Source organism: Eubalaena glacialis, chromosome 17 (assembly GCF_028564815.1).
Source record: "Eubalaena glacialis isolate mEubGla1 chromosome 17, mEubGla1.1.hap2.+ XY, whole genome shotgun sequence".
Taxonomy (NCBI): Eukaryota; Metazoa; Chordata; class Mammalia; order Artiodactyla; family Balaenidae; genus Eubalaena; species Eubalaena glacialis.
The window spans coordinates 1,808,956-1,826,616 of NC_083732.1; the positions used below are offsets into that span (position 1 = coordinate 1,808,956).

At 38.1% G+C, this 17,661-nt stretch overlaps 1 protein-coding gene across 4 annotated transcripts in view; it reads left to right on the top strand.

Annotated features, from left to right (window-relative positions):
* Nucleotides 1-17,661, top strand: part of SNTG1 (syntrophin gamma 1) — a 480,938-nt gene that overhangs the window by 263,256 nt on the left and 200,021 nt on the right. For all 4 annotated transcript variants that reach the window (XM_061171420.1, XM_061171419.1, XM_061171421.1 and 1 more), the window contains exons 3-4: nt 5,003-5,056; nt 12,575-12,709. In XM_061171420.1, coding sequence (XP_061027403.1) covers nt 5,030-5,056; nt 12,575-12,709 — 162 coding nt within the window. In that variant the 5' untranslated portion in view covers nt 5,003-5,029. The remainder of the gene's footprint in view (nt 1-5,002; nt 5,057-12,574; nt 12,710-17,661) is intronic.

The window sequence follows — 17,661 nt, forward strand, 5'->3', positions numbered from 1 at the left end:
AGGTTTCCTTAGGCTTGGACTTTTCCATGCTGTGTGGCTTCTCCCTGAGCTGGTCAAGGGGATTCTAAATTGATCAGGAATGTGATAGGTCACATTTATATATTGTGATTCTGTAAACATTAAAGTGAATTTTATCCTTATCCACCTAAGCTTCTTATGCATTGCTTTTCTCATCTCCATATTTTAAGTGATGAAGTTTTCTAATAATCATATTTTAAGAAATTAATTTTCATAAAGGTTTTATTTTTTCCCTAATAAGACTTATACTAAATACTAATAAATCAATAAACTATTTTTCCTTATCCTTGGATATAGAGATGAAAGCTTTTGGAATTGTATATTTGTTATTGCATTATATTTTAATACAGATTAATTATTTAAAAACAATCATATAGAGAAAGCCCTAAAAATTTCAGTTTTTTAAATTTCTAAGTTACGCAATAAGAACTATGAGAAAAGAACTCCATTTTTTGCAATGAATGTGCCTCTAGGAAAAACAATAGACATTTTTGTTTTGTGAGGAAAAAAAAATTCTTTGTAATTTTCCATGAAGGTATTAGTTAATTTATCTTGTTAATAAACCAATTGCAAAAAATAAAGTTCTTTTCTCATAGTTCTTATTGCATAACTTAGAAATACCTAGTATAAAGTGTATTCTGGAGCTTATGTCATTGGGCTCGCTGGTACTGATTAGTTGTACTTAATGTATTTTCAGAAATACTTAGAAACATGCTGTTTTATTCAGTTATTGTCACACTAATACTGCCTAATGAAACCATAGAATCTCAGTGGCGTACACAACTGTATCAGTTGGGATTCTCCAGATGAACATAACCAGTCAGATACCCATATATCTACAAACATGTATTAAGAGATTCATTTCAAAGAGTTGGCTGCCACCATCGCGGGGCCTGGAAGTCCAGAATCTGTAGGATGAGAGGGAGTTGGTGCTGCCATCTTGAAGCAGAATTCCATCATCAGAGACATGTCCCAGTTTGCTTTTAAGGCCTTTCAGCTGATGGCATGAGCCCACCACTCCCCACATTATGTAGAATAATCTCATTTACTTAAAGTCAACTGTTTGTAGATGTTAGCCATAGCTACAAAATACCTCACCAAAGTACCTCCGTTAGTGTTTGATTCAATTACTTGGTACCGGGTTGAATAACTGGCCTAATCAGGTCAGCACATGAAAACTAACCATCACAGGCCACCCTTGTCAACTTGACACTCACACTGTTCTCCTTAACCTCCTTAACCTCCCGATAAGGACTGTAAAGTCTTACTTCCAACCGAGATGAAACAAGTATCCTCCATGCAACCCAAAATACACGAATCATTTCCTCGGAAGGGAATACTAAGTCCTGAAGTGACATTCACTCCTCTCCTTGATATACTGTGACTTGAATGCTGTGATATAAAAGTCTATATTATTAATAAAACTTATGTTAGATCATAAGGGGATACAAGAAGGAAAAAACAAAGATTTTCATCATCATATTTATGATAAAATAAGGAAGAAATCCTCATACAATTACAGTTCTCATTTCTACAGCTGGACACATGGTTGTAACTGGTATTGAAAACTACCTTCTACTACCTTTGCCCTCAGCAAGCACCTCAGCTAGTCATGGTTCTGTTTAAGGTGGAGGGTTAGTGTAATTTTGACTGGAAAAGTGTAATTGTGGTGCTTCCTAACAATGGAATTTTATCCCGATAAAAATAAATGACCTATTGAGCCATGAAATTACATGGATACATCTTAAATGCATATTTCTAAATTTTAAAAGACAGTCTGAAAAGACTCTGTCCTGTATGATGCCAATTATGTGACATTCTGGAAAAATCACAACTATAGAGATAGTAAAAAGATCATTGGTTGACCAGGGGTTCACAGGGAGGGAAGGCGGGGTACACAGGTGGAGCACAGGGGATTCTTCAGGTCTGTGAAGTGATCTGTGTGATACGGTAGTGGTGGATACATGGCACTATGCATTTGTCAAATCCCATGGAAATTTAAAGCACAGAGTCAGCTTGATGTATGAAAATTTAAAAAAATTCTTAGGGGGTCAGGAGACCCTCTTATGGCAAAGAATCTAACTGTAATACAAGGTCTGAAATAATCTCACTGAAATGGGGGAGGAGAAAAGGGGTTCACACTCATCATTTTGGAAATGAGTGCAGCTTGTAATATTAAAGGCAAAACAAACTGTGCTCTAGTGGATAAAATTGTTTCCCACAGGGATATGTGTTAACAGTTCCTGTGTGGCTGCCCCTGTACGCTGGGGCTGAACAACTAGGTAAGTGAATGGTGGGTCCCTGGGGGAGTGGGAATCTACAGACAGACAAGGGGAGAAATTAGGAAGGCCCATGCAGTCATGTGTTAGAGATGCAAACCTCACTTAAGAGCTCACGGTTAGCTTAACAAAGATACAGATGCTTATGCATGGAAATCTTTATAAGTACGTGCATTCCAACATGGGTTATCATATGCACATATATTCCTTGCTCTGTCAGCTGAGAGGTCCTAAGTAAATGATGGGATAAATAAATAAATGGGGAAGAATAGATGTATCTCCTGTCTAGAGCAATTCCAAATAATCCCTGTAGATACGCAACCGTCAAGGAAGAAAAGCATAACTCCCCACCCTTTAAGCGTGGGCTGCTTGTAGTGACGTGTCTCTAGAGAGTGCAGTGTGGAGAGTGGGACAGAGAGGACCTTATGGTGAGAAACCTGATAAACGTGATCTCAGCCAGACCATCAAGGTCAGCCTCAGCAGCAGGGATAAGGCGTGTTGACTGTGATTCTCTGACATGAGGTGGTAAAGTGGCATTTATCTCCGGTCTTCCTCTCCAAAACCCATGACCCCACTACAGTCATGAGAAAAACGTCAGAATAATCCCAATGGAAGAACATTCTACAAATTACCAATAATCCTCAAAACTGCCAAAGTCATTAAAAAAAGGAAAGTCTGAGAAACGGTCATAGCCAAGAGGAGCGTGAGGAGACACGGTGATTAATTATAATGTGGCATCTGGGATGGGATCCTGGAAACTATAGAGGACATTGTGGGGGGAAAACAAGGAAATTTCAAAGAAGTAGGGCCTTAACAGTAAGATCACAGTACTGGTTCATTAGTTGTAACAATGTTACACACCAGGTGCCATACTAAGGCATGGCATGCCTAAATGTAAGATGTTAATAATAGAGGGAAAGGCATGTGGGGTATGTGGGAACCCTCTGTGCTATTTTCACAATATTTCTGTAAATCTAAAACCACTCTAACATAAAACTTTGTACAGAAAAGGTCTCAGAAATTTTTAAACGTATAAAACACAACTTTTGTTCCAGTTTTTAAATTTATAATCACTGAAAACAGTTTTATGATAGCTATGAAATTTATGTTACCTAATAATTAAATTGCTTTGCATATTACATTAATTCTTTTTCTGAATAAATACCTGATATTATTACCAGATATTTTCATGAAAGCCAATGGAAAATTAAGAAAACAAGGAAGATGTGTTAAAAATGGTAGAAGGCATAGATACACCCCCTACTCAAATAGAGATTAAGTTTAGATGGTGGTTAAATACCTTCATGTCTATTTTCTCTGGTTGCATTTAGTAGCAGGAAATTGATTCTAGAGACACCGTGTTTTTATGTAATCAATAAATACTGAAATTCTCCTACTTTTATAGAAAAGGAATAACTTCATGTCAGAGTTGGCGATAAGTAGATATTTGCAGTTCTTTCAAATACAATCTTAAGAGCAATTTTGAAAAATAATAGTTAAACTAATGGCAAATTTCTCACGGACACTAAATAAATAATTCATATCATTGAGTTATAATTTCAACATCAAATTGCCCTTTTATTTGCTAATGATTTGTTCTTACCTAACTTTACTAAAATCAGCCTCCTTATGCTTTCCAGTCAAACCAAATCAGGCTCACAACCCACAAGACTTATTTATGGAAAATAATATATTATGTGGCATGTTCAATTACTACCGAAAATGGTCAATCTGTTTTCTTTCAAAGGCAACAGTAATAATCCAGTGACAACATACTCCATTCCACTCACACTTGATCAAGTGTTCATCAGTCTCACGCCACAGAAAATGACAAAGAGGACAAGATAGTTTACTGCCCCAAAAGCTGAGAGGAGCAGTAATTTAAGGTGTATAAAGTCTTCTATTTCGGAATTCACCATTCATTTTACTTGGGAGTCTCATTTACCTAAACTGTTATATTTTTTATACTGACAGGATGCCAATTTTCTATGACAACCCTTAGTTTTATTAAGTTCATCACATAATTAAAACAAAACTCTCCAAAAGCATTGAAAATAAAACAAGACTTATATGCATTTATGTGCATTTAAGTCTATGCCTATCATTTAGATATTACAGTGACCACTAAATGAATCTGTATTAGATATTTCATACATTGATTTATCTTTATATTATTCACCCTGATAAACAGCTTGCTTTCTTAGATCACTCTGTTTGTGAATTACATTTTAAGTTCCGGAGAGAATTATTCATGCATGTAGCTTTTTAATTAAAAAGAGAAAAATTAGTCAACCTTTTGTCAAGAGATAACCACATGAAAGGCAACTTTTAATTACCCCTTTTGAAGTTTCTTCCCCAGTTGCCAAGTGGGGTTTCAGAGTGGATGCGGGGGTGAGCCAGCCCCTGAGCGGGAGGCTAATCCCGCCTTGGATCCCATCCAGATGCTGAGTGGAGGGAGAGGCGCCTGGAAATGCACATCCTCGGCCCGCGGAGCCATGGCCGTAGGGTTATTCTTCACGGAAGCTGGAGGTGAAGACGTTTCCTCTCCTCCTGCCGTCGCTTCATTGTCCTCTGGGAGTTCTTGTCCTTACAGGTGGCTGTAAACAGTTTGCCCGCTGGCTCCGCTGCCTAATTTACTGTACTTCGTTACGTTCTCCTCTCTGCCCCTCGACGCTGTGCTTGATGGCCTTTCTCTGTCTTTTCAGACGACATCCTTTGCGGTGCCGCAGCACATGGATTTCAGGACTACCTGTGAGGAGGTAGGTCGCATGCCTTCTCTTTTTGATGAGGGGAAACAGGTGATAGACAGGGAACGCTGGGCCCTCCCTGACGTATTTACGTGGAAGATGGCTTTCCACAGAGGGACGGGTGATGGGCCCACGGCGTTTCCAGAGCACGAGCTGTCTCTGCAAGACTGGAAAGGCCTCACGGGCCTGGGGAAGCCCCGGGATTTCAGTCTTCCTTCAAGAAGACGGGCGCATGTTTCATTGGACTGAATTGTCTCTCCCCACAAGCTATGCGCTGAAGGCTTCAGGTAGTGAAAGAGCTGGAACTAATTCTTTTCACATAAATGGTTATAAATTAGAAGACATCTAAGGTCCCTTTCAGCACTAAAAGCCTTTGATTTTATGATTCCCATATTCTTTAAGTATTCCAGTATTAAGTATTGATGTATGGCGACTTTCTGTAGAGCTGTCATCACATTTGGTGTGAGTGGAAGTGATACATTCATTGCTCTTTCAAGGATGTTAAAGGCCATCCATTCAAGTGTGCAGTCAACAGTGCATGGACTTGGGGCCCCAGGAATGCAGCTCTTCTATTTTAGGAAGAAAGATTATCTTTCCATGCAACATTCAAAGCATTGTCTTTTCACTCTTCAGGCAAAATGCAAATATTCATATGTTAAAATATTTCATATTTGCTTAAAAGGTTTAAAATATTGTAGTACGTATAAATAACCCAAGAAAAAAACAGCCATGACTAGATTACCTATGATAAAGTTTAAAAAATCTTCAGTATTAACATTTGTCAAAATTGTTCTTTTAGTGAAATGTCATGTGTTAAATTTCTTGCAAAAATATCTTTTTTAAAAAAATATTTGTCACAGTAGGTTCAATTTTAGGTTGTTCAGAAAAAGTAATAAATTACTTTCATTCCTTCAATACTTATGCTTATTTTTTATTTTTTTTATTTTCAAAGTTTAAGTATGGTAATACTTTTTAAAATACTTTATACATGCTAGCACTTTTCAAATTATATTATATTATAGCTATTTGTTTACAAACCTCTCTCACATGCTACCCTAAATATTATAAGATCAGAATGTGTAACTTATTCATCTTTTAATTCAGCCCCTTTCAAAGGTTCATACTTCAAAAAAAAAAATTACTGTTTTCTGAGCTTAAACTTAGAAGCATAAATTTTAATTGTGTCATTTCTGGTTGTAAATACAGTACGTGTTAGCGTACTGTTAATTTTGTATGAATGTAGTAAACCTACAATTTCTTTTAAAGTTTTATCTTACGTTTTGGGTGGTAAAGCACCCATCAATCTGAATGGGTATTTGTCTGAATGAGACAACGTGACACACGTCGGAGACGCGTGTGGTAGAGACTGGACAGTGGCCAGTGTTTCTAACACATGGTTCACCTTGGACGTGAGAGGCTGTATAAGATTGATTTCCCAGACCGTTTCTTACACAAAATGTTTTGATTCATTGATTTGAAACATACATCAAATTCTGTCTAAGGTTCAGCTGTATTTTACAATGGTGACACCGTTGAGGTCCTCTTACCCTTACTTCTGTAGTAGACGTTCTTGCTCTCTGGCAATGATCCCTTGAGGATCTCACCATTTCAATGCTGCCAGCGTGGAGCAGACCTTCTCAGAACCGTCAGAGCGGTTCCCGCGTGTCTGCCACATGCTGGCTGGATTGGAAGTGATGCAGGGCCCTGTGGTGCCCTGAGGATGATCAGATCGCCCTGAAGATGGACCGGAATCAAAGAGTTTGCCAGAAATTCAGTCTTAGAACGTTTAAGTGGACCTGCACCTTAAAGACAATTTAGCTTAACTCTGCCACTTTGCAGATGAGCAAATGGAGAGGTTTTACAAGAATGCTGAGTGACATTTAATGAATTAGGTAAAAGCAAAACCATGATGTATAGCTTGGAATGCCTGAGTCTAATTTTGGGCCTCTTTCTGAAGTACTACATTGCTGAAAATTATATCAAAGATACATTAAATGAAACTTTAATTTCATTTAATTTCATTAAATGAAACTTGACTTTCTCTTGACTGGTAGTAAACTACTAAAGATGAAAATTTGATATCCACGTCCATCAGACAGCTCCAGATAGAATATTACCATGCAGATGCCAAGAAGTCTCTTCTTTGTGAAGGAATAGAAGTGTGGCTAGATAAGTTTCATTTAAACATCTTAATTATCTAATACAGACTTTTTTTTTAAAAGAAGGGTTATTTATTGTTTAAAAAATTCTTCTCTTAAAAAGAAAATGTTGTAATTATTTTAAGTAATTGGGATTCAAAAGTCTGACAAGAAGCAAAAATGAAGAGAGAGAATACAATCAGGACAAATGCAAAACCCACATTATAGAAGAAAAAGTGTATGCATAGCCAGGCAAAATTACTGACTTCTCCGCCTTTAAAAGTGTCGTCAAAATAACTGTGTGTTCCAGTAAACCAACATTCTGTCTTTAGTGTGGGTTTTCTAATAGTTCACTTTCATATCCACATTCTTTAAAATAGGATCACATCTAGATGTTGAGTATGAAAATACATATTTCTCTAGAACATATTTAATAATTTAATAATTCATGCACACATATAATTTAGTCTCATATAATAAAATATAATCTGTGACTACGGTTCAATCAACAACTATTGAAAATCCCACTATGAATAAAGGACTGTACTAGGTCCTATAGATTAATAATCCTTAAAAATGAAAAGAGTAATAACTTACTAAGATTTTCTTTAGATAACAGCATATAAGGTGAAGTCAGATGATGTGACATGGAACTAAATGTCATGGAAGTCACTACATGTCATGCCTAAATACACGATTAATTGTTAGGTGAATGTATTTATTCAATGAAAGCCCTGAGTTGCAAATATTAAGGACTTATCTTTGGATGGAAGGGCCTCTGAAGATTGCAAGGAGATACCAGTCTTGTACAAGTGCTTGAAAAGTGGCTGGAGTTTAGCTAAGGAGGAGGCCAGGTGAGACATCATCCCAGCAGGGAAAGGAAAGGGTAAAACGCAGTTTGAAACATCTTGTGTGAAACGGCATTTAGTGCGCTGCTACTGCAAGATGGTACAGTATAAGGAATTACATACCACTTACAACTATAGGCCTACAGGACAAGTTCAATTAGATTTGGCAACCAAAATACAGAAATATGAGGATTCCTACAAGACTATCGTGCATAGGATGGTCTCTGCCTAGTTTCTTGCAGTTTATTATATCTGATATTGCAAATTCCACACTTTAAGGTTAAGGGAACACAGATATTAAAGTTTCATGAAAACACAATTTGTGTTCTTTCAAGGACTAGAACCTAAATTAAAGAGGTCTTAACTTTCAAGTAGAAAGTGGGTGATAGTCTACTTTTTAAACTTCCAAAGGTACTTGGTTTATGCGAAGCATACATTCTTAATAAGTTCACATGTGAGGATTGTTTTTCAAACAAAGAGTAAATCCATGTAAATTCATGAACACACTTCATTGATTCACAGAAAACAAGTCAATGACAAGATGTTTAAACATATTGCCTTTTAAGTAATTAAGAGGTATTGCCTTTTAATATTCCTCTAAGCAAATAGTCTTCAGTGTGGGTTTTGCAAAATCCAGCTGCAATGTAGGATCATCCATCAGCGACAGGAAAACAACCTTTGAATGTATTTATCACTTTTCAAGTTTTACGTATATTTTATAATTATGTAATATATTTGTATGCTATATGTAGCACATGCATTTCCTCACTCATGCGTGATGCATCCCCAGTTAAAAAAGTCTGAAGACAAATGACTGTTATGTTAGTAAAGAAAAAGAAGCTGAGTGCAGGTCGTAAGTTTATACTAAAATGTGGGACTGATCATTATTTGAATGATTTTTTAATTTTTTGAACAATCTGGGTCCACAGATCTGTAAAGACTTTGCAGCCCTCAGTGTTTTAGTTTGTGATGCACCGGTGGCCACTCTCAGTGTCCTGTTGCCCATTCTCACCCCTGTAGCAGTCCTTGCGGGATGAGCCCATGTGAGTCAAGCCTCTCCCGGTATCCGCTAGTGTCCTGTGCTCCCTCAGCAGCCTAGCTTTGGCAGGAAAAGCATCCGTCAGGCCCAGAGTGGTTTCTGTCTCATTTTCCCCTCACTGGCCATCGCTCTGATCCATGAAGAATGGCTGGTTCAAGATGGTGTCCTCCTCAGAACTCTCTGCGCTCCCATAAGGAGATGCTTGGTAACCAAAGCGCTACCTGGTGAAAGACACGGAGAGCCTTGTCCTCGTATGTGGGAAGATTGGGAGAGGCATCCCCTCAAGGGCCTCTGCATGAGGGGACCAGGGCCAGGGGATGAGAGCCTGGAGCCTGGAGCCGGGCAGCCCGGGTTCACATCCTGACTCTCACCCATCTCTGCGCCTCCGCTTCTGTCCCGTCCACGAGGACGGCTGCCCTGGGTTATCAGAGTCAAGGGGATTAGTACTTCGGGGCACACAGTCCGAGTACGTGAGATACATGCCCGCCTCTCACAGTGGTGATGCCCGTCCAGCAGTGCTGCCCTGCGCTGGGGGTGCCCCGAGTGGGTTTCACCCCCCTTCCTCCATCTACTGTAGCAGCTCCGGGTCGGATCCAGTGGCTTCGCGTCCCCAAAGTTCCTGCTCAAGGTTTACGTTTCTGTCAACAGGAGCTATGTTCTCACTTCCCCAGTCCCTATCCATCTTCTCCTCTGCTGTAAGAAATACATTCATAAGACCTAACTCGAAACGTTTATGTTATTTCACTGCCCTTAGATTCCTCCGTGGCACCTCCCGCCCGTTCACACGCTGGGCGCACCACACAGGGCCCTGACCGCCCCGCCCCTGCCCTTCTGCCGCGGCCCCTCCCACATACCACGGGCTCGGCCTCGGGGCTGCGTTCTCCATCATCGGGGACCATGCATTCTCATGTTCTATATGGACCATGCATTCTCATGCTTCTGTATGTTCACTCAAGTTTTTCTCTTTTGGATAAAGTTACTTTTGCCTTCTCTAATTATTGTTTTCTTGATTTATTTTTTCAAGACAAGCCGCATATTTTTCTATCTACAGAGCCTCCTCTAATGCCCCTTCTCTCATGAATAGTTAAGTCCTTTCTCTATGTTGCTCCTGTATCAAGTGCTCAAATATCATACTGCATGTTATTTATACATGTACATTTTTAGAAGTAGGAATACTCTGAGGCCAAAGATGATTGTCTAATTCATGTCTCACTCCCTGTTAATGTTACACAGTATTGGCAAAGTGGATGTGTGTGTCGGCTTTTTAATGTATTTTCATGTCCATAAGCTGAATTTTCATAATAGAATAAATGTAACATCTGTAATGCCTGGAAAATGTATTTTAATGTGAATGTGTTGTTAGCTTCATTATCTCTCAGTTTGTTATTTTCTCCAAACAGCTATGTATTGGGGTGTGTGTGTGTATATATATATTTAATTCTAACAAAAAGCTGCCTCATTCTTTATTTTCCTTCACTCTTGTCCTCTGAAGAGTCAAGCATGCGCTCCAAGTCTGTGTTCTGTTTTCCAGACAACCATCTAATAGGGGACATTTCACACATTACTTGAGTGAATGGAGCTTTGACCATATCAGAAATGTGATGAGAGAAACCTCATAGCTGTGTTTTAGTTCCTCAAACTTTCCCTGGCGATCTTTGCAATCTCTTTGATGTGTAACAATAATGTATTTATGGGATCTCAGGGAAAAGCCCCTCTTTCATCCACAAGTTGAGACGGAGCCTTATTTGTGATTGCCAGCTATTGCATTACATTTCTGGGGGAAAAATGGCTTGGAATGTACGGTACCTCTAAAAATCAGCAACTGTGCCCAATTATGTTCCCTTAGCTTTGATATTATCTCCTGCCCCTCTCTCCCATGCATCTCAGAAGTCCCGATGTTGGCCCCTGGCCAAGATCACCTTGTAAGCATGAGAGACTTTTCCACGTGAAAAATGTACAAAAATTGTGTCTGTATTAAGGAAAATATAATTTGCTTTTGCTGACATTCTTTTGTCTTTTAGACATACGCACTTGAGTTAAGCTCTGTGGTAGATTAATGGATACGATTTAGGGGCCCCAGCTATGTACAGCCTCAGAGGAGGGACTGATGCCATCATGGCTCCTGGAAAAGCTTGTTTTTCCTTAAAAGATATTATAACACTTACAAAATAATTACAGACCAATGTAACATTGTATATAATAGAGGGTATAATGGTATGTATTTTCACATGGGAAAAAACAATTTACAGAAAGAGTTATCTCTGGAAGTTGCGGTATCTAAGTATATTCTCAACATTATGGAACATTCTTTTAAAGAAACAACCCCCTAGCAATCCACATGTAATTTATATTCCAAGGGAAAGTCTCATATTATTTGTCTGGGATTTTGTGCTCATTAAATAGTAAGGATAAAAATGTATTTCTATGTACTTCTCCCTTTATCCAAATTAAGAATTGCTCAGTGGTTATTAAATGAAAATGTAATTTCCAAGGTAGTCATTGTTTTTGTTGACTTTTTAGTTCAGAGTAACAGCCAGCGATTATATTCTGTTTCAAAAGAATTTCCATTTGCATCTCTGATAAATGGGACCATAAAGTGCCCTTGCTAAGGAGAATATTTCCATTTATCTGGTGAATATTATAACCCTGGCCTGCTTCAGGAGGGACAAGATGTGTGGACTCCCTCTGTGATCACTAAGCTGATGGTTTAAAGCCATGCAGTACAAGTTTGGGAATATTCACGGGCTGTTTTCACAATTCCCAAAAATGTGTGAAGCAAAAACAGTGGAAAGGGAATCAAAAATCTTGGGTCTCAAGCCAGGCTGTGTCTTAATTAGCTGTGTTAATTCAAGCAGTTCTTCACCTCTTTATCCTGGTTCCCTCCTCTGTACAAAGTGCATGTGTGCTGGTGAATGGGTTGATCAAATAGTGGAGGGTAGAGAAGATAAGAAGGTATGTTTACAGGTTTAAAATTCTGTGAGAAAGACAGAAAGTAGATGAGTGGTTGCCTAGGACTGGGTGTGGGAGGATGGGGAGATGGGAATATTAGGTTTCTTTTCAGAGTGATCAAAATGGTCAAAAATTGGTTATAGCAATGGCTGCATATTGCTACACTAAAAACATTGAATTGAACATTTTAAAGGGTTGAATTGTATACAGTGTGAATAGCATCTCAATAAAACCATTATGAAATTTATATTTAGATTGTAGGTATTGAACAAAACTTTCACTATTTTTCAAATATACTGTATAAACTGTAATCCTTACTTTCCAAATCTTTGTGGGGATTTTCTCACATAATCTCTATTATCTGAGGTCTACTTTATGTGAAAAGGTTATACTTTTCTGTGTACCTGTATTAAGTTTCAGACTCATCAGAGTGCATTTTCCCTAGCTTTCAGATGTTATTCATCATGTTTTGCTATAAATAAGCCATAAAATTATAATCTATAAACTAAGTATCTTTTCTCTGTTTTGCTTTTTTTTTTTTTTTTCCTGTCTGAAGACAAAGACAGGGATTTGTTTGCTGCAGGATGGTAATCAGGAGCCTTTCAAAGTGCGGCTGCACCTGGCCAAAGATATTCTGATGATCCAGGAACAGGATGTGATATGTGTGTCTGGTGAGCCTTTCTATTCTGGTGTAAGTAGCTCTTCCTTCCCTTGAAGTTTTCTGGGGTTCTTTTGTTGTTGCTGTTAATAAAAATGTCTATTCACAGAAAATACTTAATATTCTTTCTCTTTCAGAGCCAGTAATTTTTGTTTTCAGTATTAGTAAGCAGTGTCCTTGTATAAGGACTTGTACTTGGGTCCAAAGGCGTACATCGGGCCCATCTCCAGCTCGGTGTCTCATTGACTCCAAGTTGTCATTATGTGACTAGAGTGACACTTGCATTTGTAATCATGAGAGAGTGGGTTCTGCACTTCAACACCGAGGACTAAATGAGAACAGTGCATGGCAGTTTCCCTGCCCTGACCGCGTCTTGCATCACAGTGAACCTTCAGAGGTGGTGCAAAGGTGGAGCCCAACTCTTGGCATCTGAGAAGCAGGAGGCTTTAGGTAGTGGTCCCGGAACTCAGTGCCAAGGCTTCTCCCCAGGGGATTGCGCATGACTAATTCTGTGGGCCTCCTCGATAGAATCAAGCTAGGTGCTGTAGCAAGCTCTGTCTGTGTTCTAAACAGTTAACGTATGACCCTGGTACTAATCCAGTCTCTGAAGGAGCCATAAATTGTCTCAGAACCCATCGGTCTGCTCCCTGGTGCTGAAGTACAGCTCTGGAGGACATCCTTAGGTGTGTTAAATAACAAAATTTTAACTGAGCAAACTTAAAGATCTAATTAGCTTTGTTCAATGATCCATGAATCGGGCAGCATCCCATCTGCCAAGCTGTTTAAAAGAAGAGGTTTTCAAAGGGAGAAAGGGGGCAGAAAAAGGAAATTATTCCCAAAGAATGTCTTGTTTCAGTGGAGGTTGTCCTCCTAAGGGGAATAGATGGGGTCTGTGAGGGCAGGAGGTTTACTCACTAGCGCTGACCAGGGATTTCCAGGTTGACTGGTTAAAGGTGACAGTCCTGGGAGAGGCTGAAACTTCAATTAGGTTAAGTATTAAGTTTCAGTCTGGTGACATGGTCCTAGCACAAGTGATTCCATCTTGGGCCTATTGTCTCTTTTTTAACAATTTTCCCCTTTTGCTCAGACTCTCAGCTTCTCTGAGAGATGTGATCAAAATGTAAGGCATGAGCGCCACTCTCAGCTACTGCTCTGAAGCTCTCGTGGTTTTATCTGATCCTCTGTGTGGTATCGACAGGGCATGCTGTTTTGTTTAATCCCTGGGACATTCACGGCTTCGGGTTCACAATATCTAAGTTGGTCATTCTCGTTGTTCCTTTTCTGGAGTTCTTGTATTAGGGAGATCATTTACTTGGTGGTTAGTGGCTGAGAACTTGGATTTAAAGCTCTTGGGAAAACACAATTCACCAGGGAAACTACTATGATTGTTATAAGCAGGATAATCCCCAGTATTTGGAGTGCACTTTGGAGTCATGGTCAAGACCCAAACCAATTGAAGTCAAATAAGTCATAGAAAGATCCCACTGAAGGAGTCACCTTTTTAAGCCAAGTTGCTTGATCTTATGTACGTGAGTGTCAACTTCCCCAGAAGTGTTAATCCAGGTGTAGCAGGCGGTGTTGGCCACGGCACAGACACCTCCCGGCTCAAGCTAAAAGCTAATCAAGGGCTGTCCTCTTATCAAAAACAACTTTGGCCAGAGAGTCGAAGGATCTTTCTTGGGCAGCTGTTGTTTTAATAGTGGATTCTGCAATACTTTCAAGAATTAATGAGAGGTTCCTAATCAGAGCCTCCTTTACATTTACTCCTAACCAGGGAGGGACAGCCCTACCAAAGGAAGCAAACCCTGAATCATGAATGCTTCCTGGTAATTCCCATCCGAACCTGTGGCTCAGGAGTGGAAAAGGTGCCAGCCATGGGGGCAAGTAAAGTCTTAAAGGTGAATAGACCGCGCAACAGTGTTTCTCTTGCCTTGTGTGTTTTCTTTGCCTAGGCAGAGCTTAGATGCAAATTTCCCCAAGTTTGGGATTGTTAACCAGAGAGAGGGGTTAACAAACCATGGGGTCTCTAGCATTCTGACAAGTACAGAAACCTGTACTTGTTAAAAGTCCTTCCCTGGAATCTCCTTGAAGATGAAGTACTTTTGCAGGAACACTTTTGAAAAAACATTAGAGTAAAACAATAACTGCAAATGACAAAGGATTCAAAACTGCTCATTAGCAAAAATCTGATGAGAGTTCATTGTAATGGAATCGGCAAGGGAATGTGGTTATTTTTTGTAACATACAACATTTTAAGATAAATAGAATTATGACCGATAACATTATACCAGGACATATCAGATTTATAGGAATTTTATGCAATTCAGGAACACTTATAACATATACCCATACAAGTACAGCATAAAGAAAGCTCAGTATTACTTTTTATTTGGCAGTATTTCCCATATAACCTGTCAAATAAGCCTAATTAGCCTAACGTCCCCCCTTTCATGAGGAGAGAGAACAAATCTTTTGAGATGTTCCAGGGGCCCTCTGGAACATCCCAAAGTTATGTCCAGGTCAAAAAGACATTATTTAGAATCTTAATTTGGGGAAGTTTGTCAAAAATATCAAATGGTTTGGACACTTGACTAAATAGAATCACAGATACGTATGAAACAATATTTAATGATACATTTAATTAAGTGACAAAAGATTTCAAAGGCATATCTAGAAGGCTACATTGTTCTGAGCAAAACAACTCTTTTAGCATTGAGAAGACTTGGTTTACTTAAGGAATCAAAGACCAGATGATAAAGTTAACATGAAACACAGGAAATCATTTTGATAAAATACAAAAGTTTTGCTTTCTAAGTGGATTACTTAAATGGTAAGGAAAAATCTTTCAGAATATCTTATCAAGAACAGATCAATTGTCCAAGGAAACTTTGTCATTTTATCATATAAAATAAAACTAAGTTTTAGTGCTACATAAGTACACTATTGGTATTAAAGCTTAATTTAAAAACATTTATAAAGATAACAATTCGATTTTTAGCTAACTTGACCATAAAAAATACTCTCCCTCTCTCTCTGTCTCTCTCTCTGTTCAAATTTCTGTGTCCATTGTTTGTCCTTTTCCTCTTTTGCATTTTGAAACAACCAGCTTTATTTTAGGAGAAAATTACTTTCTTTTTCCCTAACAAAAATGAATCTCCATATCCATATCTTTTTCTACCCCAAAACACATCTATTTTCCTTGCATCCAGAGTTGTTTCTCTTATAATTTCTAGTAGTTTTAACTCCATATATTAGAAATTTTAACCCTAAAAAGCTTTAATTTTTAGTGAAAATAAATAAGTAAACAATTGTGAACTGTCTTTTACATTAGCATTCTGTGGCTTATAAATATTTTTTATAAATCTGTAAATCTGTAACTATTTTTTATAATTTCTAGAAATGCGTGTTTTCTCATAGTAAATTTCTCAGCATGGCACGGGACTTGTTTATTAATAAACCCAAATATCTTTAGTTTTTCTGTAAAAGGAAGTGGAAGTGGATAAACCTGTCTTCAATAATTAGTGTTTCAGTATTTTATCTTGTTTGGAAATGATCTGGATATTCAAAGAATTTAACTTATCACTTAACTTAGCAAAACTTTAAGGTTTCAGGTTATCAAAAACACTTAGGGAAATTAAAAAGTTTTCATCCTATGTACATCTATTTATTTAAATTATTCTTACAAGGACTACCCAGAAACACTTCATTAGACATTGGACAATGTCAGTCATTATTCTGAGTTATTTTTCTGGTTGACAATTTTTGTAATAGAGATAACATGAATTAATTTGGTTAGTAAATTCAGGTAGAATAAAAGTTTTATTTAATGCTGATAACTCTAAAGACATGCCTATTTCAATTAAACCAACAGCCTTAAACTAGCTTTTATATTTTCCCATATCACATGAATCTGAAATTCATTTGGGTTAGTTTCTGTTATATTTCTGAGAATTTCATTTATATAGGAACTTTGTTTTATTTAAGCCAATTAAATAGAGCCTTTTTACTAATTTCTTTTGCAGTACCATCAGGGGTAGGAAAATATCACATAAGATACATATACATATACCCACATAAACATATAGACAGACATAAACTGAGACCTCATAGATTCTGTTTTACTAGTTACAAAAGAAGTTGGATCTAAGTTGCTTTTCTGGAAGATGGAATAAGTAAAGGCTACCTGCACAGATGTCTAAAACTAAATTTCAAATGACCTTTCCCTCTTTTGATTTTTTTTCAGATAAGCATTACCTCTCTGAAGTTTGTACTTTAACATTTACATCTTAGAGGCACAGAGAAAGAATGCAAGTTACAAGCCTTTTAAGATAAATAGGGGAAGTTTGGGAATTGGTAAAAAGGGATAGGTACATTTTGAATTGCCTCTTTAGTGGCAGTTTTAGATTTGCAAAGATTTGTAAGATGAGGACAGTTGCCTTTAATTCCTCAAGGAATTTGGTTGCAACTTAAATGACATCATAGGTTGATCCACCCATAAATCCTTTACAAGGCGTTAGAAGGTTTTCTTTTTAAATTTTAATTTCTGTTTTTCATAGTTGTTTCAGGAAATAATGTAGCAGTCTCCCAGAAAGCCCTCAGAGTCCTGTCAGCTTTGGGAGGGGCCCAAATGGGGGTCCCCCTTTGAGGGTACATACGGTGTTTGTAAGGCCACTGACTTGGCTTTGTTTATGGTCCAGTCTTCTCTTCAGAGGGAAAAGACAATTCAGACAGGTTAGTAGAGCAAGTACTGTGCTCCAGCAAAGGAGGAGAGAGGGGTCACCAGGGTTAGGTCAGCCTCATAGTCTTTCTCTTTTTTTGGGGTGGGGGTACCTCTTATGTCCTTAAAATTTTATTAGTGTTTTGCAATGAATTTTTTTTAAATGAAGCTACATGTATACCTCATTTTGCTGCACTTTGCTTTATTGCACTTCACAGGTATTGTATTTTTTACAAATTGAAGTTTTATGGCAACCCTGTGCCGAGCA